Here is a 19,317-nt window from a genome sequence, read left to right as displayed (position 1 = left end):
AGCAAGGCAGGGACCCCCGATGGGAAAGCACTCCGAGGCGGCCGGCAGGTGGCTGGCACAGCCTTCCCGGAGGAAAGCGAGCATCCCGAGGGTCCCCGGGGGCCATGCGTGTGGCGGCGCTGCCTCTCCACCTGCTCCCTCCCTGCTGCTCGCTTTGGCTCCACGCCGGCACCGGCCCCAGCCCCGGTCCCGCCTCCGGGTATGGGGCGGAGCGCCAGCCCCCGGGTAGGAAGATGATGGAGCGGGGAGGATGGGGACGTGGGAGCACCTGGGCTGACAGTGGCGTTAACACGCTGATAACCTCGGAGCTGAATTGGGCGGACAAACCTGTTGCTTGACTGTTGCCCCCGCTCCGCTGTGAGAGCGCTGTGCTCCTGCGGGTGGAGGGGAGGGTGGCAGGGATGTGCGCGCTGGTGGAGTTAAAGTGCAGGGTGCTCCATTGTCCTTGGGGAGAGCTATGCTTCCCCAGGAATTGCTCCAGACGGTTCCTGAATTTATCTTTAACATCACCCTGCCTCTCCAAAGCAGGACTGTGTGTCCACTGCTGCCCCCTATTTCCCCACATGCCCCACAGTCTCTAAGGAGAGTCTGACCCCCACTTCTGGCACTCATCTCCCCAAACCACATCCCAGACCCTCCCTACTTGCGAAGGTCCCTTTCTCCCTGCAGCCATGCATCGCCTCTGCCCCATCTGACATCCTCACCAGGGATGCCCCACTGCTGCTCAAGTGACTGCAGAGCCAGCGACACACCAACACCAGAGAGTGCAAGGGAGGGCCTGGCACCTCCCTTTCAATGTCTGTGGTCACCACTGAGTTTCTATCAGGCCCCTGCCTGCAGCAGGGCTGAGCTCAGCAACTTGTCCCTTGCAGCTCTTGTGCTGTCCAAGATGCTGCTTCCTTTTCCCCTTTCCCCAGGGAAGGAAGGGGGTGAGCTCTCCCTCTGTGAAGTACACCAAAGGGTCCTGCAGGCACAGCAGAAAAATAGCATCTCCAGCTCCTTCCTCCCAACACTGTTGGGCATGGCTGTACATCTCCCCTGTGCCACCATCACCAACAAGGCCAATGAGACCAAGGAGGGCATTCTGGGGCCACAACACAGAACATGCTGAGCGTAGCTGAGCAAATCCTGCACGGAGGAGGCTTTCCCTAGGGATAGGGATATCAGAGACCCTCAAAAGGTGTCAGAGCCCCTCCTGAGCCGAAGAACACCACGGATAGGAAATTTTGGGTCAGCACCATGGATTGCTGCGTGATGTTCCTGGTTCACTTGGATATGGGGTAGGTGACCATGAAGATCCCCTTCATGCTATCTCTAGGCCACTTCACAGAGCAGCCAGGAGGGTACAGAGAGGCAACCAGCTATTTGGTATCACCCAGGAGGGAGATGACAGCGCACCCCTGGCTTCCCTGTGCAGCGAGTATGGGTACAGCAGGATGGCATTGCTCCACATAAGCTGCTGAAATCAGAGCACCTCCTCAGGGAGCTGCAAACTGTGGGCATTCAATCAGCATCCCACTAAATAAAAATAAGAAGTAATAAGATGGGGACCCAAGGGAAATGCGTGGGGACACAGCTCCATGTGGCAAAGGACCCCCTCTGTGCACATGTCAGAACATAGCACTTCAGAAAAGGGGTCAGGGAAGGAATCAAGGTCTCTCTGTTCCACACTCCCACTGTGCGTCCAGACACAGACACATCCCAGGTACACACTCCCTGCAGGGCTAAAGCCATGTGCTCAGTTCCCCCAAGCCTCACACGTACACCTTCACCCCAGCCCTGTCCACAACTTCTTTCTTTTGTAAGGAAGAAACCACCAAATCCACTTCTCTCTCCTCCCATGTAGCTCTCTGAGTCTCCATGGCTCCTAACCTTCTCCTGAAGCATGAACATCTCCAGAGCACCTCCTATATCCCTTTGGAGGGTCCCTGCAGGTTTCATTTTTAGATCCCTTTGAATAGCGAAGCTTCCTTACACTGATTTGGGGCAAAGGGGGGAGTCATTCACCTTCAGGCCTTACATTACTGCAGGGATGTGAAGCTAGCATGACTGATCCACTGCCTCATGCTAAATACTGGGATCACTCCCATGGCTATTTGCTGCTCCTGAACCAGAAATGAACCTCTCCAAGTGCTCCAGCCACATGCCAGGCAGCCGTAAATGCAGCTTCCATGGCTTCCAGACATCCTGCAGCACCTCCCAGCCCTGGGAGGGAAAGGGGGACACAGGCAGAGGATCCTTAATGATGTCTCCAAAAGACATACAAATATGACACAAAGCTACCTTGTACAGAGCATGGTGCTGGAATGCAGAAGAGGTCACATCCAACCACGTACAAACCAGAACACGCCTGATGCTAGAGGTGAGCACAGCCTGCTTCTTGCACTGAGACACCCCTTTCTTCTTGGCTACCGAGGATGGGGGGGGGGAGCATCAGGTGCCCAATCCTGCCCCGGGGGGGGGGGGTACATGGGACATACACCCCATAGTGCTGCACCTCTTCTGGGGCATGGGGGGCAGCATGGAAAAGGCCGATGCCTTCTCAGAACAACACACACACGGCCTTGTTGTTCCTTGCTCTTGGGTGACTGTTACAGGGGCTTGCATAAGGTTGCTACAGCTGGTAATTAGTGCCCAGGGCTGCTAATTGCATCCTGTTACATAACCCGTGACTCATTCCTGGGAGCAGGCAGCACCCCCCCCCAGGGGCACAAAGAAGGTGGGATGAGGTGTGCAGGGCAGCAGGGGGTCATTTATGTTTGCCCTGGAGCCCTCTGCTTCTCACCCGTGTCCAGAACGAGTTGAGGCTGGATTTTGAAAGCCTCAGGGCAGACAAGAAGGAGTAAGAGGGGGCCTGGAGGAAGCCTGGGAGCGGGCAAGGCAACGGCGCCCGCTGCTTGGAGAGCTGGGCAGTGCCAGCTTGCCTCCCAGAAACACTCCGTTGCTTTCCTTTCCCTCAGGCTGACAACACCGATGGCCCAGGGAGGTGCTGGGAGACATCGATGTTTTGGGGGGGGTGTGGTAGTAAGCACCAAGCTGGGAGCGTGGACTACCCAAAATGGGGGGCTTGCTCTTAACCATCCTCAGCCTAGGCTATAGGATACAGGGGATGGTTCCCAGTACCAGCAGGGACACTGAGTTGCCGAGCCCTTCATCAAGTGCCTCACACGGTGTTCTCCCTGGGTACTCAAACACTACTTTTTTCCCCTGCAAAGATGCAAACTCTAATGTCCAAATCCATGCCAGGGTGGATGGGAGCTTGCTTTGGGACCTGTCTTCTCATCAGCTCAACAAGGGTCCCAGTTTGTCTGCCTGCAGGGCAAGCACCCTCACAGGGGCCTGTGCTGAGATGTTCAAGCTGCATTCCCTGGAGTGGGTATAATTTGGGAGCTTTCATGTGGAGCTATGTGTTACAGCAGTTCCCCCTTCCCTGGGAGGAGAGCTGCATTGCTCCAGGGCAGAGCTGGGACTCTGCTCTACATTTTAGTGACTGCAGGTTAAAATCTCTTCATTTTCTTCCCTCCTCCCTTCACTCTTGTCCTCATAAAAGACACAGACAACTGGTTTAGAGCCTGAAATAACACCACACAGGGGACCCATGAAGACCAGCAAGTTAATCTTTGCTCAGAGATTCAAAACACATGGCACTAGCGGTACCCTTCTCGCAGGGGCGAGGAGGACACAGAGAGGACTTGACTCTGGTGCCGATTGCCCATCTTCTCCCATTGACCACAGGATCAGTGGGCTCAGCCCTCTGCCTAGTCTTGTGCCCCATGGAGCCTCCCAGAATCATACACTTCATTTTCCTCTTGTATGCCCCAGGAAAGATCATCTACTACCATAAAAAACACCAAGTATCCTAGCATCCCTTTCCCATAGCAGAGCTGATAATGGCAATTGGTTAGGAGCCAGGACCATGTTAGAGTGGGTGAGCATGGCTGCTGCTACCCCAACCCTTCCTCTTCCCTCTGCCAGAGCCTGAACCCACACTCACCCCATCTCAGGGTGAGAACAGCCCCCATGAGAGGGGCACTGTCCCCACTCTCCTGGCAGCGTGCCTGGGCTCAAGTCTCACTGTTGTCACCCAAGAGGATGAGGTAGCTGACTCCTGATGTCACGATAACCAGGGCACAGAGGAATGCGAAGCTCTAGAGACCTCAGCCAGACACATCAAATTAGCTTTTTCCCTGGCTTTCCTAAAGCACCGTGACCACTGGGAAATGAGGCAAGGGACTGAAAAACAAGGGGCAAGTAGAAATTGGAGCGGGCTTGGTCTGTGGCACACTCAGCATGCTCGCCACAACAACAGCAAAAGCAGGGCTCCATCCTTCCCCTGGAGGGCTGGGCAGCTGGGTCTCAGCTAAAGGAGGAGGAAAATACCCTGCCATGCAGCAGGCAAACCTTCCCAGTAACACACATGCCCACAGCCTGCCACCCATTCCCATTATGAACGGTATTTAATTATCCTTTATATGCGCTGTGCCAATAAAAGGCTCCATTAATAATTTACAAGCAATAAAGAGTTCAGCTCCTATAAAACAAGTGTTTGTCGCAAGCTTAGTGTCACTTCAGCCATGACAGGGCATTGGCACACAAGCCATGCTCCCTGCACCACGGGGGCGAGGTAGACAGGGGAAGAGGGGACCCAGAGCACACAGTGCCGCAGGGCAGAGTAAACAGAGATGACGGAAAAAGGGCTTCAAACGTGTGTGAGATATGCTCCTACACAGCCTGATCCCACACAGTACCTCTGCATTCCCCACCTGATAATCTGACCACGTACCAGAGACAAGAGCAGCCCAAGGTGATGGGGAACAGCCCACGAGGGTGATTTCCCACCATTATGGTGGAAGACGTCTCTCCACTAAGACACAGAAAGCTCGGACAGGGGAGGCCTCGACTCTTGGTGGCCTCAAGGGGACCAGAAAGGCTACTCCTGACGGCCTTTGCTGCCAGCATCCCCTCGGTGAGGAAGGACACGCTGCCTGTTCTCCTGCCCGAGAACAGCTCCTGGGGACAGTAGCTGGTAGCTCTGCTACCCCAGCTCAGTCATCGCCCTCCTCAATCCATATCGGTCGGGTTTGCTCCTGGAAGATGCAGCCACGAACCACCTTGGGCAGCTCCTCAGCGTGGCTCCAGGCATGGGGCTCCACACGGGCCCAGGAGCAGGGCAGAGTGTGAAGACCCTGCTCCGCAGTGCGGCACACCTTCAGCACCTCCGAGTCCCGCTGGCCCACCTTCCCCAGCAAGCTCCTGCGGAAAACACAGAGACAAGCGTTACCCTTGGTGTAAAGGGATAGGGGGACAAAACCACCCAGGAACAGCCTCACACGTACACAAAGCCACTTTTCCTGCCCTTTCTCCCCTCGCAGCGACCAACCACAACACACAGAGCAAGTGTTCTCACCCCAATTCCTGTCCCTCTGAACAGACATAAAGGCTTCTCTCCCTTGTGTCCCTCCCATAACACCCTTCATCCATGCCACTCCATCTTCTCTTACCTGAGTCCTCTAATGTTCTTCTCCGTGACCTCGACATGGATAACGATGGGGTATATCTCACTTTTAATTAGATCCCTCACACTCTGAACTCCCAGCTCTAGCAGGCAGTGTTTATTCTGGAAGGGAAATTGAATAGATTTACCGATTTAAATGGAGAAAAAAATAACCCCAGCCCCTGACAGTCACATTAAATCAAACCCCATACTGTGCAATATCATTGCTTTTCCAATAGTAATTCCATTAAATGTGGGATTTATGGACAGTGCCAAGAAAGAAGGGGAGAATTACAAAGCAGGGTCACCCACTCCATCACTGCCAACCCAAGCAAAGAGCCCACTGGACTCCTCGCTCAGCCACAGACCATCTTCACATTCCCTTTGTCATCATCGTCACCCACAGCTCCACATTTCTGCATCTGCCCTGCGCAGAGCTGTTACTGCTTTGGCAAAGATGAGGAACATGAGAGCAGGGAGGTTGCTCCTGCATACGGCATTTCCCACTGCCTCCCCATGAATCCTCAGTTGCCGTATCTTTCACCCGAGCTCAATAGAGACTCAGGGAAAAGTCCGTATCCGCTGATCCACAACCCCTGCACCTAAAACACACTCCAAATTACACAGCCCTCAAGCAAGCAGCTTCCTCTCTATCGCTGCACCACCCTCCTTCCTACCCCTCTCAGCTGTCCTCTCCTCTCCTCCAGTATGAACACAGTGACATCTCCCTCAACACCAAACAGCTCAGCACCTTCTCCATCGCCTCCCGGATCATGCGGATTCGCCCACTCTCTCTCCGGTCCTGGGGGCCAGTTCTAGATGCAGGGTGAGTGTGAGTTGTGCTGGGATCCCCTTCTGCCAGCTTCTCTGTGAGCCAAGAGGAGATACGAAAAGGAAGAAGTCAGCCCCTTCTCCCTCTTGCACATACTTTCTACCACAGACCCCACACGTTTGCTGCTGCACTGATGTTTATCAAGATCAGTGTTTATGGATTCTGGAGAGCAAGCCTAATTATACAACATTATACGTTGGCATGGATCTCCTGCAGCTTCCTGCATACAGAACAAGCACGATATCACAGCCGAAGACACCATGCAGGGCAAAAGCAGCACTTGTGTCACAGTACTACAGCAGCCTAAGACAGCTCACAGCCATTCCCCACCGTCCAACCCACTTCGTGATAGAGTACAGCAGAAAAATAATCACTTTATTTTGCCAGGTTGGTTTCCTGCAGGGTTTGTGAGCTACATGGGCTCACAGATGGCTCCAGTGAGCAGCAGGGCTGGGGAAGCAAGAGGAGTGCACACCATGGCATGGGAGAGTGAGAGAAAGATGGGGGCAAGCTGAGCATCCTTGTGTTGGTGGCAGCCTGCTCAGGGGCAGAAGGACAGCACCCAGCAGCCGAGCCAGCACCAGGCAGGACAGCAGCAGAGAGGTGATGCTGAGACAGTGAACTGGGGGCTGAGCTGGCAGGACAGTGAGGTCTGGCATGGTCAAAGCAATGATTGCCAGATGCCCTTCATAGCTCCCAGCAGAAGATGACACAACACACACAGAAACCTCACTTGGGAGCCATAGGCTTCACAACCCAGTGTGGCTGCAATAGGCACCAGACTTTACCCTGCTGCCCACACAGCCACCAAAACGTGAGCAGGGAACCTAATAATGCTTTTAGGAGCTGCCCACCCTGAAGGTAGAAATAAAGGAATGCATTTAGGAGAAGGCATGTTTGGGACTGGGTCCAGAACACATTCCAGCTCTCCCAAGCCCCAGGCTGGCTGGGCATCCTCTGCTACCTCTGCCTGGTGGCACGGGTACTTCCTTAGTAGAGCTGGATCTGCAAAGCCATCTATCTGGCATTTCCTTTGGGGGGGGAGCAGGCTCCTGTGGATGATCACCTGGCTTATACCAACTCTGCACCGGCTGAAGAGTTCTCCAAAGGAGAATTGGGGTGTCTTGAACACCACCGGATCAGCTTCCTTCCCTCACAACGGGCAAAACTGACCAGGGAGAATGAAGTGGGATTTTTCCCCTCAGTGTAAATTCCCAGGCATAGTAATGGCTTCGAAGCATGTCCCCATGCAATGTGAGTGGGACCCTGCAGAGGGCTCAATAGGACAGGGTATACGGCCGAGTCACTCAGTTAAAAGCAAAAACAGCCAGTCTGCAGAGCTATCCTTCCTCAGCACCCAGAGAGTTTTCACTACCTCCATCTCCTACCTGCCCCCCAGAAAATACACAGACTCGTTTTTCAGTCCTGCACTTGGCAAAGGGAGAACTCTAAACACGGGGAAAGGAGAGAGATGGAGCAGGGAGGAGGAAGGAGGTGTCCTCTGTGAAAATTCCCTATGGGAGTAAAGCCCTTTCCCCAGCAGCCTTTGAAGCAGTGTGTCAGCCTTGCGCTGCTGGCAGAAGGAAGAGGACAACATTCCTGGGAGGAAGAGCTGGTATGAAGTTGGCCTGTGGATCCTACCTCACCCAGGGGCTTCATCTATGGGAAAAGGCACACAGAGCAGCAAGGCAATGCCACCACAACTCAAGGGAAGAGAGGATGCCAAGCCCCAGGAGACCAGAAGAAAGGGCTGGCTTCCCTGTGGGCCAAAGGGATACGACACTGCTAAAAACAGGAGGGAATGTCTTGCAGACACTCAGCCCACAAAGGTGACCTGTTAACAGGTATTGTCTGGGAAAACTGAGAGACCTCATGTTCTTTCCAAGAGTCCCAGGAGACCACATCTCATACTTCCAAGACTAAGAGTATCTCTTCCCAGCTGGGCTAACCAAGACTCCACGGAAGTTACCCCCTTTCAGCAACATCTTAACTTCCCACTGTAAGGCTAAGAAGCAGCAAGAGGTAAAAGGGAAGCAGGAGACTCGCATATTTTACCTCACTTGGCCACAGGCTCCTAAACCAGCCTTGGACATGTCAACCACTTATGGCTGCCTACCTGCTGGGCATACATGGAAGTCCAAGCGAGAGGTGGGCAAGTCCAGCAGGTTCCTGATGAGCCGTGGTGCAATGCAGTTAGGTGAAAGCACTACAGGACGTGGGGTCTTGACCACCACAGGACGCACCAGGCTGTAAGGCTTCAGGCTCATGTCTGGGTCTGAAAGGCAGGAATGAAGAAAAGAAAGGCAAAGGTGAGAACATGGGAGACCAGCCTGTCACTGGCCCAAATGATCATCCCATTCTTCCTGTGCCATCCCTTCATCCTGACTCATGGAAGCACCTACATCCTATGTCTCAGGAGAGATCCTAGCAACACTCACTCGCTGCAGATACCTTTGCTGTAGACCCCCTTGCCCACTTCCTTTGAGTTACACAGCAGTATTCTCCACAAAAAGTGCGATGACCCCAAGAATCCCAGAAGAAATGGAAAGCCCCAGAAAATCAGGGAAAAGAGCAGGGGAATATAATACGCACAGGTTTCCCCAAATCCCGTTAGAGTTGTAAGAGGGATCCTGAGCAGAAAGACTGAGGCATCCCAGATGCCAATGTCCTGTCAGTGCCCACAGGGGATGACTGTGTCTCCAAGGGTGACGGGTAGGTGCAGGGCTAACAGCTCACCTGAGCAGGGGTCCATCCACAACTGCCGAGGGGGCTGTTCTGGGCTCCTCTGTGGTTTGGATTTCACCAGGCGCAGTTGGTCCAAGGCCCGTTTCTTTAGCTGAGGAGAAAGTGAGGGCATTAAGGCTGACAGCATAGACCACTTCACACACACACACACACACACAAAGAGCTGGCTGCAGAACACCCGCTGGCAAAAGCGATGGAGTGCACATACACAAAGCATGGGACCAGGTCTGCCACCCATCAGGTTCAGTCTGGGAAGGGGGCAGGAAAGCAGCCATAGAGCAGGAACACTGCCTGGTTTATAAGCCCCTGCTCTGCTTGCTGACCCAGCTACCACCTCTATACAAGCTGGTTTGCCAACAGTAGGGCAGATTGAGTGCTGAGGTGGTGGGGTGGCCATAGGCACACACACGCGCGGTTCTCACTGCTGGCTTCTTCGGCTTACGTTATTTCTGTGGCCCCTCTGCTGCACAGGCATCTGGCCCTTCTCCTGGATCTTCAAAAGCTGGTGAGCCCTGAAAAGACAGAGAGCTTGAACTCAGTCAGCTCTAGAGCCCCCATAGCCTGCTGCGATCCTCTTCACCAAACCCCACTGACTTGCTAAAGCACAGGCATATCAAAGCCCTCACTCAGCCTCCCAGTCTCTCAGGGCCACCCAAACACTACTGCAGTTATCCCTCATACAAGGCTTGCGCAGCCCACGCTGTCAAGAAGCCCCAGGGGCTTTAGGGGATGCTCACCACAGATAAATGGCGCAGGTACCCTATGCACCCCCCTGCCTTCCTCCTCTCCCTGATTACCTGCTGTAGTTAGGCACTGTTCCTTTGTCCAGGTCCCGCATGGTCAAGGGGTCGACGCGGGAGCAGTACCACTCCAGCCGCCCTTTGTGCATGGTGTCCGTGACATGGAGGATCTCCCGACACTTCACGCACAGTGCGTAAGGGTCTGACGGCTCCAGGAGGGAGAGGTTGGTGCGTACATAGAAGGAGTCTCCAGAAAACTTCTTCCCTTCTTCCAGGGCATCCCGCAGAGGCTGGTATCCTGGAGCAGGAGATACAGGTCACCAAGTGCAGGGAGACAGGAGACAACCATCACCGATAAGATAGCCAAGGCCCCAGCACAGCTGTGATGCTATGGATTGGGGTGGGGGGGTGCAGAGGAGGCAAACAGACAGAAGGTCTGTACCTCCATCCTGTTACTCAGAGGATGCACAAGTCACACCAGACAGGGAAAGCTACCGGAGCTACGGCCAACCCCTGTGTCAGATGGTGGCCTAGGACCAAACAGGAGAGGAGAGAGAGTAACTGAGATTTACCTCCAGGGTTGGGTGGAGGGTCTGGAAAGGGGGACAGAGAGATCAAGCTCAAAAGAGACCCACCTGCCAGGGCCTTACCTTCCAGGTCCAGCTGAAAGATGAGGCTGGAGGGCTCATCCCAATGCAGCAGGCTCAGGAAGGCAACCTCCCGCGTGCAGTTCTCCAGGGAAAGCACCTCTTCCTTCAACGACGGCACCCTCAACTGGCAAGGCCCCAATGCCATTAGACCCAAGGACTGGAAGAGCAGGCTCCCCTCCAGCTCCCTCACCCATCAGGGTTATACAAGAGATGTTACAGAGTGAGGCAGGCCCAGGGAAACCTCTGCCTAAGGACAAAGCATCCTCAGTCTGCCTCTGGCTCCCTCTTCTGCCTCTGAAATACCTGCTGCCACTGCAGATGCTGGGCTGCTGTGAAAGCAAATGTGTGTGCATGAATGCATGTGGCAGTGGGGCAGGAGAGAGAGTTTTTTTTTGGTTACAGGTGGGATATTAATTCAAGTAGTGTAGCTGTATATTTCTAGTGGTGTCAAGCTTGCCAAAACAAATGCCCTTCCCCTCCTCCTTCCAGCAGCTTTCTTCAGAGCAATTATTCTCTATAGCTCAACAGGGTCACAAAGGGCAGAGAAATCTTGCTCCAGAATTGATTGCTTTGCAACGGCCATATGCAGGATGCAAACTGCTCTGATACACTACAAGGTGACAGCCAAGCCCAGTGCCATATAGCCATATTGCTGTCTTAACTGTGTGACCCCTCTTCTTTCTCCCCTCCCACAGCTGAAGGAAGTGTTTTGGAAGGTCTCAGCATTTTTACATGCGCAGCTACACTCAAGTACGAGAGCTGGATGGGTGTTTGTGCTCCATAAAGCTCTAGGCAGGAAGCACTCTGGGATACAAGAGAAATGGAGGTGAGCTTCAAGCTGGTTAGACGTGAACTTGCACTGGGGACCACTCGACACTACCTGCATCATCCCATATGCCTTACAAACCCAAAAAGAGCTCTTTCCCAGACTCACCTCAATAAGCCGGCACCCTTCCCTAAGTCCTGCATCCTCGACCTGTGAGCCTGGCTTGACCCACTGGACATAAATCCCTGTCCTGTTCCCTCCAAGGATGGAGATGTCTGCTCCAAGCCTCTTCTCCTGGGGTGAGGGGTTGCGGGGGTGACTCATGCTAGAGAGCTGTACCACCAGTGACCTGGCAAGGAGAAACACCAAGTCCAGCAACTGAAGTTTGCTACCTTTCCTAATAACTGCTCCCTCATGCCTAGTGTCCAGCTACAGGGTGCTTAAAGAGCTCATGATTTATGGCTATCACACACAGAACCCCTACAGCCCCTTTCATCCCACCAGCCCCAACACCGAAGCCAAACTGGGCTCCCACAGACCTTTCCCTACCTAATCAGATGTGTGCCCAGGCCAGGGCAACATCCCCACCCTGCCACAACACATGGGACAGCACAAAAGAGTGAAGTCCTGCTAGGAAGCAAGGACTATTGTGGGATCTTCATTGCTCTCCTCTCCCACTAGTGAGAAAGAGCTCAAGAAGAGAGGCAGAAAGGGTCCCCCCACAGCACCACAAACCAAGCAGCCAGCTCAGAGAGCAGTAGTCACCTCCTGGTGACCTCCTCGCGGCTGGGAAGCGTGGACAAGCAAATCTCCGACTTCACCCTCGTGTAGGTGCTGCTGGAAGAAGAGGAGAAGGCCCCAAGCGAGGTGCTAGCGAAACCACTACCTAGGAAAGAGAGCAAGAGGGAGAGATGGAGCATGTGACCTCTCTGAGTGCTGCTGGGACCTCATGTTCCTAGAGTGGCAAAGGTCTGTCACCCCCTCCTGGGCATTTTCTAGCATCTGACTGGGAAACTGAGGCTGCAGCAAGGCTTTGAACAGTCGCCTTCCTGGAAAGGGTTTCCCAGGCCTCTGAGAACAAGCAAACCTTTGCTGCCTTCATCAGCATTTTGGTCAGAAGGCAGCAGCAGCCAGGGCCACCTGGATGTGTCCAGAGATCAGCCACCAGCATCCACCACAGTACTTGTCAGCACCACGAGCTCCACTCCAGGACATTTACAACCAATCACCCCGGGAGTAGCAGATAAAAGGAATATCTTGGTAACAGCCCAGGGCAAAGGCACTTCTCTCCTCTGTTAGCTAATCCCTCAACCCCATCAAGTTCTCCATCAACACAGCTCTCCATGAGTTAAAAAGAGCTGATATAAATAGCTACTGCTTTGTAGAGGAAAAGCCAGCTTTTCCAGCTGCTGTGCCTGGGGAACGTGTGGGTCCATAGCATCCTGCTAGAGGTGCGGAGCCTTCACAGCTGCACACACCAAAAGCATGGGGAGGCTCAGTTCTCCAACCCCTCTCCCCACGCCACCACTTCTATTTAGCTACACCTTCTGGGGGAAGCCCCCACCCTGGTACCTGTTGCATCTTCAATGCTGCTAAAGGAGCCACAGGACAAGCTACAAAGGAGACACAAAGGGGAGCTGTGAGGCAGCAGCTTTCCCAAAGCCTGTTTGCATCCCATTCTGAACCCCATCCCCACCTAAGAAGCACCCCCCAGCCAGCACCCAGCTCCCAACCGGCCTCCCCACTCCAGTTTGCCTCCTCCCCTTCCAGCCTGCTCTCCCTGGACCCCACAAGCCCCACAGAGGAGACACAGACTCAAGCAGCCCCTAGCAATCACCTTTTGTAGGTCATGCACCTATCTTCCCGCTGCCGACGGAGGATGGAGCCGATGCAAGGTGGGAAGGGGAAGGTGGAAAGGCGGTTGATATCCTTCTCACTGTCGGGAGTCACCTCCTTGGGCAGAGTGAAAGAGAGATGCCTGCTAACACCAACACCCAGCATCACCTATCCCCTCCCTGAAGGCCATGCTGCAAACAGCTCCTTGGGTAACACATGCCTCTTAAAGGACCATCCACATCCCTCCAAACACCCAGGGGCACCTTGTTTTCCCAAGTAGAGCATATGGATGGAGATACGTGACACTGCATTCCCATCTTTTTGCAATATACAAGCTGTGGGAGCAGTAACAGCTTTAAGGAATACCTAGATTTGTCCTCATGTCTCACGTCTAGCCACTGCAAACCTAGAGGTGTAACCTGTGGGACTGCCCATTTAAGGGTGCTCTAGGATGAGAGTTCAAAAGAGTCAAAGGAAAGAATTTGACTCCCTTAATAACAACACATTTCTGCTACAGGGTTGGAAAGAGCTAGGACTTCTCCTGCAGCATACGTAGATTGAACAGCTTTTTGGGGAGGATAACATCTTACGTGAGACTGTTGATTTCTAGGGTGTCATGTGGGATGAAGAGAGTTTCACTCCTCCTTCTTTCCCAACCAGCTGAGCACTGCACACCTTGGCCAGTTTGTCAGAGAACACAACACTGTGCCGGGGATCTGCTCCCACCTTACACGCTGCCCCACGCCCAGTCTTCCACCAAGTCACAGCCCTGCAATGAACCTGCTCCAATGCCTGTGTTCCCTTCCTGAGCAGCGTGGTTCCCCACTGCCCTCAGCTGAGGGTCAGCCTCTCCTGGTCAAGCACTCACCATGCTCTGAATGGCCGAATCCCCTGGGAAAGGGATAACAGAAACCCCCAGTACATCCACAGGTCCTGTCGTAGGGTTGTCTACAAGGCTCCAGGTGCTGCTGAGGTTGGAGCAGAGCGAGTAGGAAGAGCTGCACATCTGGGAAAGAAGGGACTCCATCAACTCATTGCATCCCCCAGAGATCAGCCCTGATCCCTTTGCCTTCTCTGTTCCCCCTTCTTTCCAGCCCCCCTCACCTTGCCCAGGCTGCGGCTGCCTTGGCACCGCTGCAGCTGTGCCTCCAGTGTGCTGTTCAGCCCTTCTGCCTGGCTCAGCTTGCTTAGGAGCTCATCCCGCTCCTCCTCCAGGGCACGTACGCGTTTGCGGTACTGGTCCTTCTCGATCAGGCTCTGGGAGTATTGTAGCTGCACCCCATCACGGCTCTGGATTGCCTGCAAGGAGAAAGGCTGAGAGTGAGAGGGGGTACAGAACTGCACTACTAACCTCTGCCTCCCACCCTGGCATGGATGGAGAAGATCCATTGGGGAAGGAGGGGACATCCAGAGCAGAGGCAAAAGCTCTGGTCCTACCGGGAGGTGGAGAGCCAGGGGGGACAGCAGTTTACCTGATCCCGCTCTTTTTCAATCTCCTCCAGCTGCAGCAGCACTGTGTTCATACGATGCTTGTAGAGATCACAGTCCTTCTGCAGCGTCCGGTACTTCAGCTGCAGATCTTCCACCTCCTGGAGGTACTGGCAACAGTGAGCAGCGAGCATTAGGCTCCCTGGAAAAGCTGCTGTGTCTTCCCAGCCCCCTCCCTGCCCTCTCCCAGGCCCTGCTTGGTGTGTGGGGATGGGGGCAGTGATGGATGCTCTACCTTATCCCGCAGCTCTTCGGCCCACTGCAGTTCATTCTGCAGGGAGTTGAGTTTCTGGCAGAGATCCTGCCGGTCATCTTGGGCTTCCTTCCAGTCGTGCTCCAGGATGTCCAGCAGGATCTGTTCAGAGCCTGGCACTGGACCCTCGCCGGGTGTCTAGGAGGTGAGAGGGTCCTGTCACTGCACCACAAGCACCGAGGGAGAACCAGACCAGAGCAGTGACAGGCAGACCTGGCACAGACGTCATCAACACTCCTGCATTAACCTACTGTGCACTCCAAGGCACAAAGTCACACTTATGAGCGCATCCAAGAGCTGGAAGAAAGGACCCATCACCACCCACATCCAGAAGCAATGGTGGCCACCACAGATACTTGGTGTGATACAAGAGATGTAGGTGATATGCTCAGAGGAAGGGACAGGCCAGCCCAGTGATTTCCCTCATCTTTCCAGTGCCCATGTCACCAGCACTGGGACTGCCCAATGAAAGGAGGTGTCCGGACACCTGCTCTGCCCCACCAGGTACCTGCAGCATGCCCTGCAGCTCCTGCAGCGATGCTGTGAGCCGCTGGTTCTCAGCCCACAGCTCAGACACGGTGTCGGGGTGTCCCCGCTCCTCTGCCTCCTGCTGGGGCGGCGCAGCTGCCTGCTTCCGCAGCAGGCTGCACTCCTCCTCTAGGCTGGTCACTTTGCATTTCAGCTGGTCCACCTGCAACCAGGGAAGAAAACACAGCCTGACACACACAGCCCTGCTCCTCTGCCTTAGCGGGGAGTGAAGCAGAGAGGATGCTGGGCAGAAAAAGGGGCTGGAGGTGAGGGAATTGAGGGCTGAGCAACCACGCGAAGGAGTATCCTACAGCTGGGCCAAGCTTAACACAGCTGCATGCAAAAGCTTTTCTCTGCAGGGCAAAGGAGGAAGATGCACTTGCATAAGCACATTCAGTCTCAGGATTCTCTCCCAGTGCACGAACATTCATGCTACCTCAGGGCATTCCCAGTGCATCTGGCCTTGACTGTGGGTGAACTAGGGAACTCGGGTGCACTGCCAGGGCCAGCAGCTGTGAGATCCAAAGGCTTCCCAGCTCCTAGCACTGGAGACAGGGGAGGTCCTCATAGACCTGTAACAACTGATAAGGTTCATCAGAGAACCAGTTTCACAGACAGGCAAGGCTATGACAGCAAACGGGACAGGGGAAACCTATCAAAGCCATCGAGCACCAAGGAACACTGCCAAAATTGCCAAGGAGGGGCTCAGGAACTGGATTACTTCTGTAAAATCTACCAAAAGACCTAGGATGACTCTCAGGGACCGGTCACTTCTGGACCCTGGAGTCAGGAGGGGGAGGCACACTGGGACCTGGGGATTAACCCTGCTTGCAAGGGGATTTCTTCACCCCACAGCCACGCACCAGGAATTTGCCTCCCTGCTCACAGAAGGCCCAGGGAGCTGGTTTTAGCAGGAATACCAGATAAAACGTAGGGGAGGATCCCAGCATTGGCAGAGCAGAATGAGGAATGAAGGGTAAACACAGGGCTGTGTGGGAGATCCAGGTCCAGACTGGTAGGGGGAATGCCAGGAGGCAGCAGAGCACTGGGGAAAATGGGTTATTAATAAGCTCAAGGTAGGGCTGTCCTTGCCCAGGCAGGAAATGGGTGCGTTTGCTGGAGGTGAGAGCTCTGCAGCTGGAGTGCAGTGTCACAAATTCCTTCAGGTATGCAGGGCATGAGTCTCCCAGACGTCATGAGAGAGACAAGGAGGTGGTGGGGATGGAGTCTGTGCCAGAACACTCCTACGAGCTGCAGAACGGGCTGGGCAGCTCTGGACCTCATGCAACGCACCCAGCACCCCATGTGCATGAGGCTGTGCAGCCACCACGCTCGCTAGAGGGGAAAATGCAAGCCCTTTCCTGGGGAGAAATGAATACAAGCACCATTGCTCCCCAGGGCAGCAACGAGCCTCCTACGCTGTGCCCATGACTAAGGCGCATTCCCTTCAAGAGCAGGAGCATTTGCCCTGACACACATCCCACCCACCATCAGCTCCATGCTCATGGGCCACCACGCACACTGTGCATCCCTCTCAGCCATCAGACCCCCGCAGCATCCCACCACCAATCCTCGCGCTCCCCAGGACCATACCACCAGCTGCAAGTCCCTGCTCCGCAGCACAGCCATGTTCTTCTCCTCGCAGAGCTGCGCGTAGCGCATGGCCATCATGTAGTTCTCGTCCTTCAGCCTCAGCAGCTCCACGCTGTTGGTGTCCCACTCCTCTCTCAGCCGCTGGCAACGCTCCTGCACCTTCAGAAGCTCCTGCAGCTGCTTCTCCAGCCGGGCCTGCTCTTGCTCCAGCATCTGGTTTTTCACCTGGAGCTGGTGTTCCTTCAGCAGGAGCTCTTTCCGTTGAGCCCTCACCTTCTTCACCTCCATCATCAGGAACTGAGTTAGTCCCTCAGGGCCTTCCTCATCTGGGGGAGACAAAGGAGAATCTGGTCCTGGCTGCTAAGACAGGGGTAACCCCAGAATAACAGCCTGCAGATTTGCCCAATGCTCTGTTTCCATCAAGGGATGGAAAGCTCTCCCATGGGTTTGCAGCCCTTCTTGTCCCAGGCTTAAGGCACCACAGTCCATCACACATGTACATTTCATTGAAGCATAGAATCCCAGACTGGTTTGGGTTGGGAGGGACCTTAAAGCTCACCCAGTTCCAACCCCCTGCCATGGGCAGGGACACCTTCCACTAGACCAGGTTGCTCCAAGCCCCATCCGACCTCGCCTTGATGGGGCAGCCACAGCTTCTCTGGGCAACCTGTGCCAGGGCCTCACCACCCTCACCAGGAAGAACCTCTTCCTAATATCTAATCTAAGTTTCCACTCTGTCAGTTCAAAGCCATTCCCTGTCCTATCTCTACCTTGTAAAAAGTCCCTCTCCGGATTTCTTGGCTGCTTCCAGATTGGAAGGCTGCTTTAAAGCCTATATTTTTTAAAGCTATATCTGGCCCCCGCAACGCCAGATCCAGAGCACAGAGCTGTCAGGGTTCCTCGCACACCGGTAGCATGAAACAGGTTGTATGCATGTACATGCACAGATTTCTGGCCTTTCCCACACAAGCAGCAGCTGAAGAGAGGCCGAAGCACCTACCCAGGATCATAGAGCAGCGCTGGGCTGGCTCCCTCCCCGTTAGTCGTGTGTAGTGCTCTGGGTAGTAAAACTCTAAGGATTCCAGGAAGGCTTCATAGCCTCGCTTCCCACGGCGCCGGAGGATGTCCATCAGGTAACCTGGGAGAAGGATTAAGGAGCTAGGATGAATTCCCTGCAAACCAGAGAGAAACCAGCATAGCCCAGCTTTGTGATGTGAAGTAGCATCTCCATCATTTCCAGTTCCATCCACAGGAATAGGAATAGCTAGAAGAAGGATTGTGGTGGGAGCACTGCCCTCATCTGTGTGCACCCAGGGGGAGGCCCACAGAGGATGAGAGGGAGGTCTGGCTGCAGAGCACCTCAGAGAACAACAAAGCCAAGGTAGCAGTGCAGTGGAAGGACCCAGGAGGTCACACCACCACATGCTGTGTAGTGCAGCACCCACTGCATGCCAAAACCAGGTTGTCGCCCAGAAACCAGGCCCATCTAAGTGTGAGTTTGTGCTTTCTCCCACCTGTCTGGTTGCTTTTGCAAGGGAATCGGCATGAATTCAGCACCTCCTCCTCATCCTGCTCATCTATCACGCGGCACTGGCGCAGGTATGGGGTGAGCTTCGCGGGGTTTAGGGAGCGGGTTAGCTGGTGCCGGGCACTCTCAATCTTCTCCCAGACAGCATCTTCTTCCTCCTCCTGCTCCGAGAGGCTGTGCGCTTGGAGAGGGGCATTCTCCAGGGCTGTGAGGATAAAAGGAAAGAGAAGGTCTGAGGAATGATGGAGGAGCACGGGGTAAAAGGCATGAGTAGGCATGGGAGAACATGAGTAGACGTATGAGCATGCAAACGACTAGTTGTCTTGCAAATGGAACTCAGATACATCACAAGCCATTTTGCATACAAATTGGTCCAGCAGGATCTTGAGTGTCCACCTAGGGCCTTAGATATGCAGAAAACAAGGGGTGCATAAGGGAGTTAGGAGTATATTACAGTAGGAAGTCTAGAGAAAATGTCATCTTCATCCCTGAAGCATTCTTAAATCCCCACACACATCACGCATCTTCCCTTTTTCTCCATCCCTGAGAACAGGAAACTCTCTGGACCAAGCCTTTTCAGAGCCTGGGACATACTTTCTCATACTGTGGCTTGAGAGGAGGGTTTGCCTGCGAATTCATTTGCCCTGTGCATGCCCCAGGCATCGGTGGCCAAACTGGAGTTCTTGAGGACACCATCCCATGGAGCACTTTTGTCTGCAGTACCTGTAGCCAAAGGTGAATCGCATAAGAGTATCTCCCATGTATCTTCCACATATCAGTGTGAAAATATGTAGTAACAAGGCAATCCCACTGTCAATCAAATAAAGCAAGAGGGACTCCCTGAAGTCAACGGACCAAAAACCT

At 54.2% G+C, this 19,317-nt stretch overlaps 1 protein-coding gene across 1 annotated transcript; it reads right to left on the bottom strand.

Annotated features, from left to right (window-relative positions):
* Positions 1 to 4,534: 4,534 nt before the first annotated feature.
* Positions 4,535 to 18,759, bottom strand: CARD10 (caspase recruitment domain family member 10; the record flags this gene model as incomplete). Its single annotated transcript, XM_080639652.1, is given in 21 exon segments — positions 4,535 to 5,253; positions 5,502 to 5,617; positions 6,246 to 6,361; positions 8,443 to 8,601; positions 9,063 to 9,162; positions 9,514 to 9,583; positions 9,869 to 10,109; positions 10,462 to 10,585; positions 11,396 to 11,576; positions 11,993 to 12,113; positions 12,800 to 12,840; positions 13,065 to 13,180; positions 13,932 to 14,069; positions 14,168 to 14,362; positions 14,536 to 14,661; positions 14,787 to 14,942; positions 15,313 to 15,495; positions 16,926 to 17,251; positions 17,926 to 18,063; positions 18,440 to 18,687; positions 18,689 to 18,759. Coding segments are annotated over 21 exon segments (3,174 nt in total). The 3' UTR covers positions 4,535 to 5,045.
* Positions 18,760 to 19,317: the final 558 nt, after the last annotated feature.

The sequence above is a fragment of the Psittacula echo genome, assembly GCF_963264785.1.
Source record: "Psittacula echo genome assembly, chromosome: 1".
Lineage (NCBI taxonomy): Eukaryota > Metazoa > Chordata > Aves > Psittaciformes > Psittacidae > Psittacula > Psittacula echo.
Note: the sequence above shows the minus strand (reverse complement) of the source record. Positions and strands in the feature narration are given on the sequence as shown.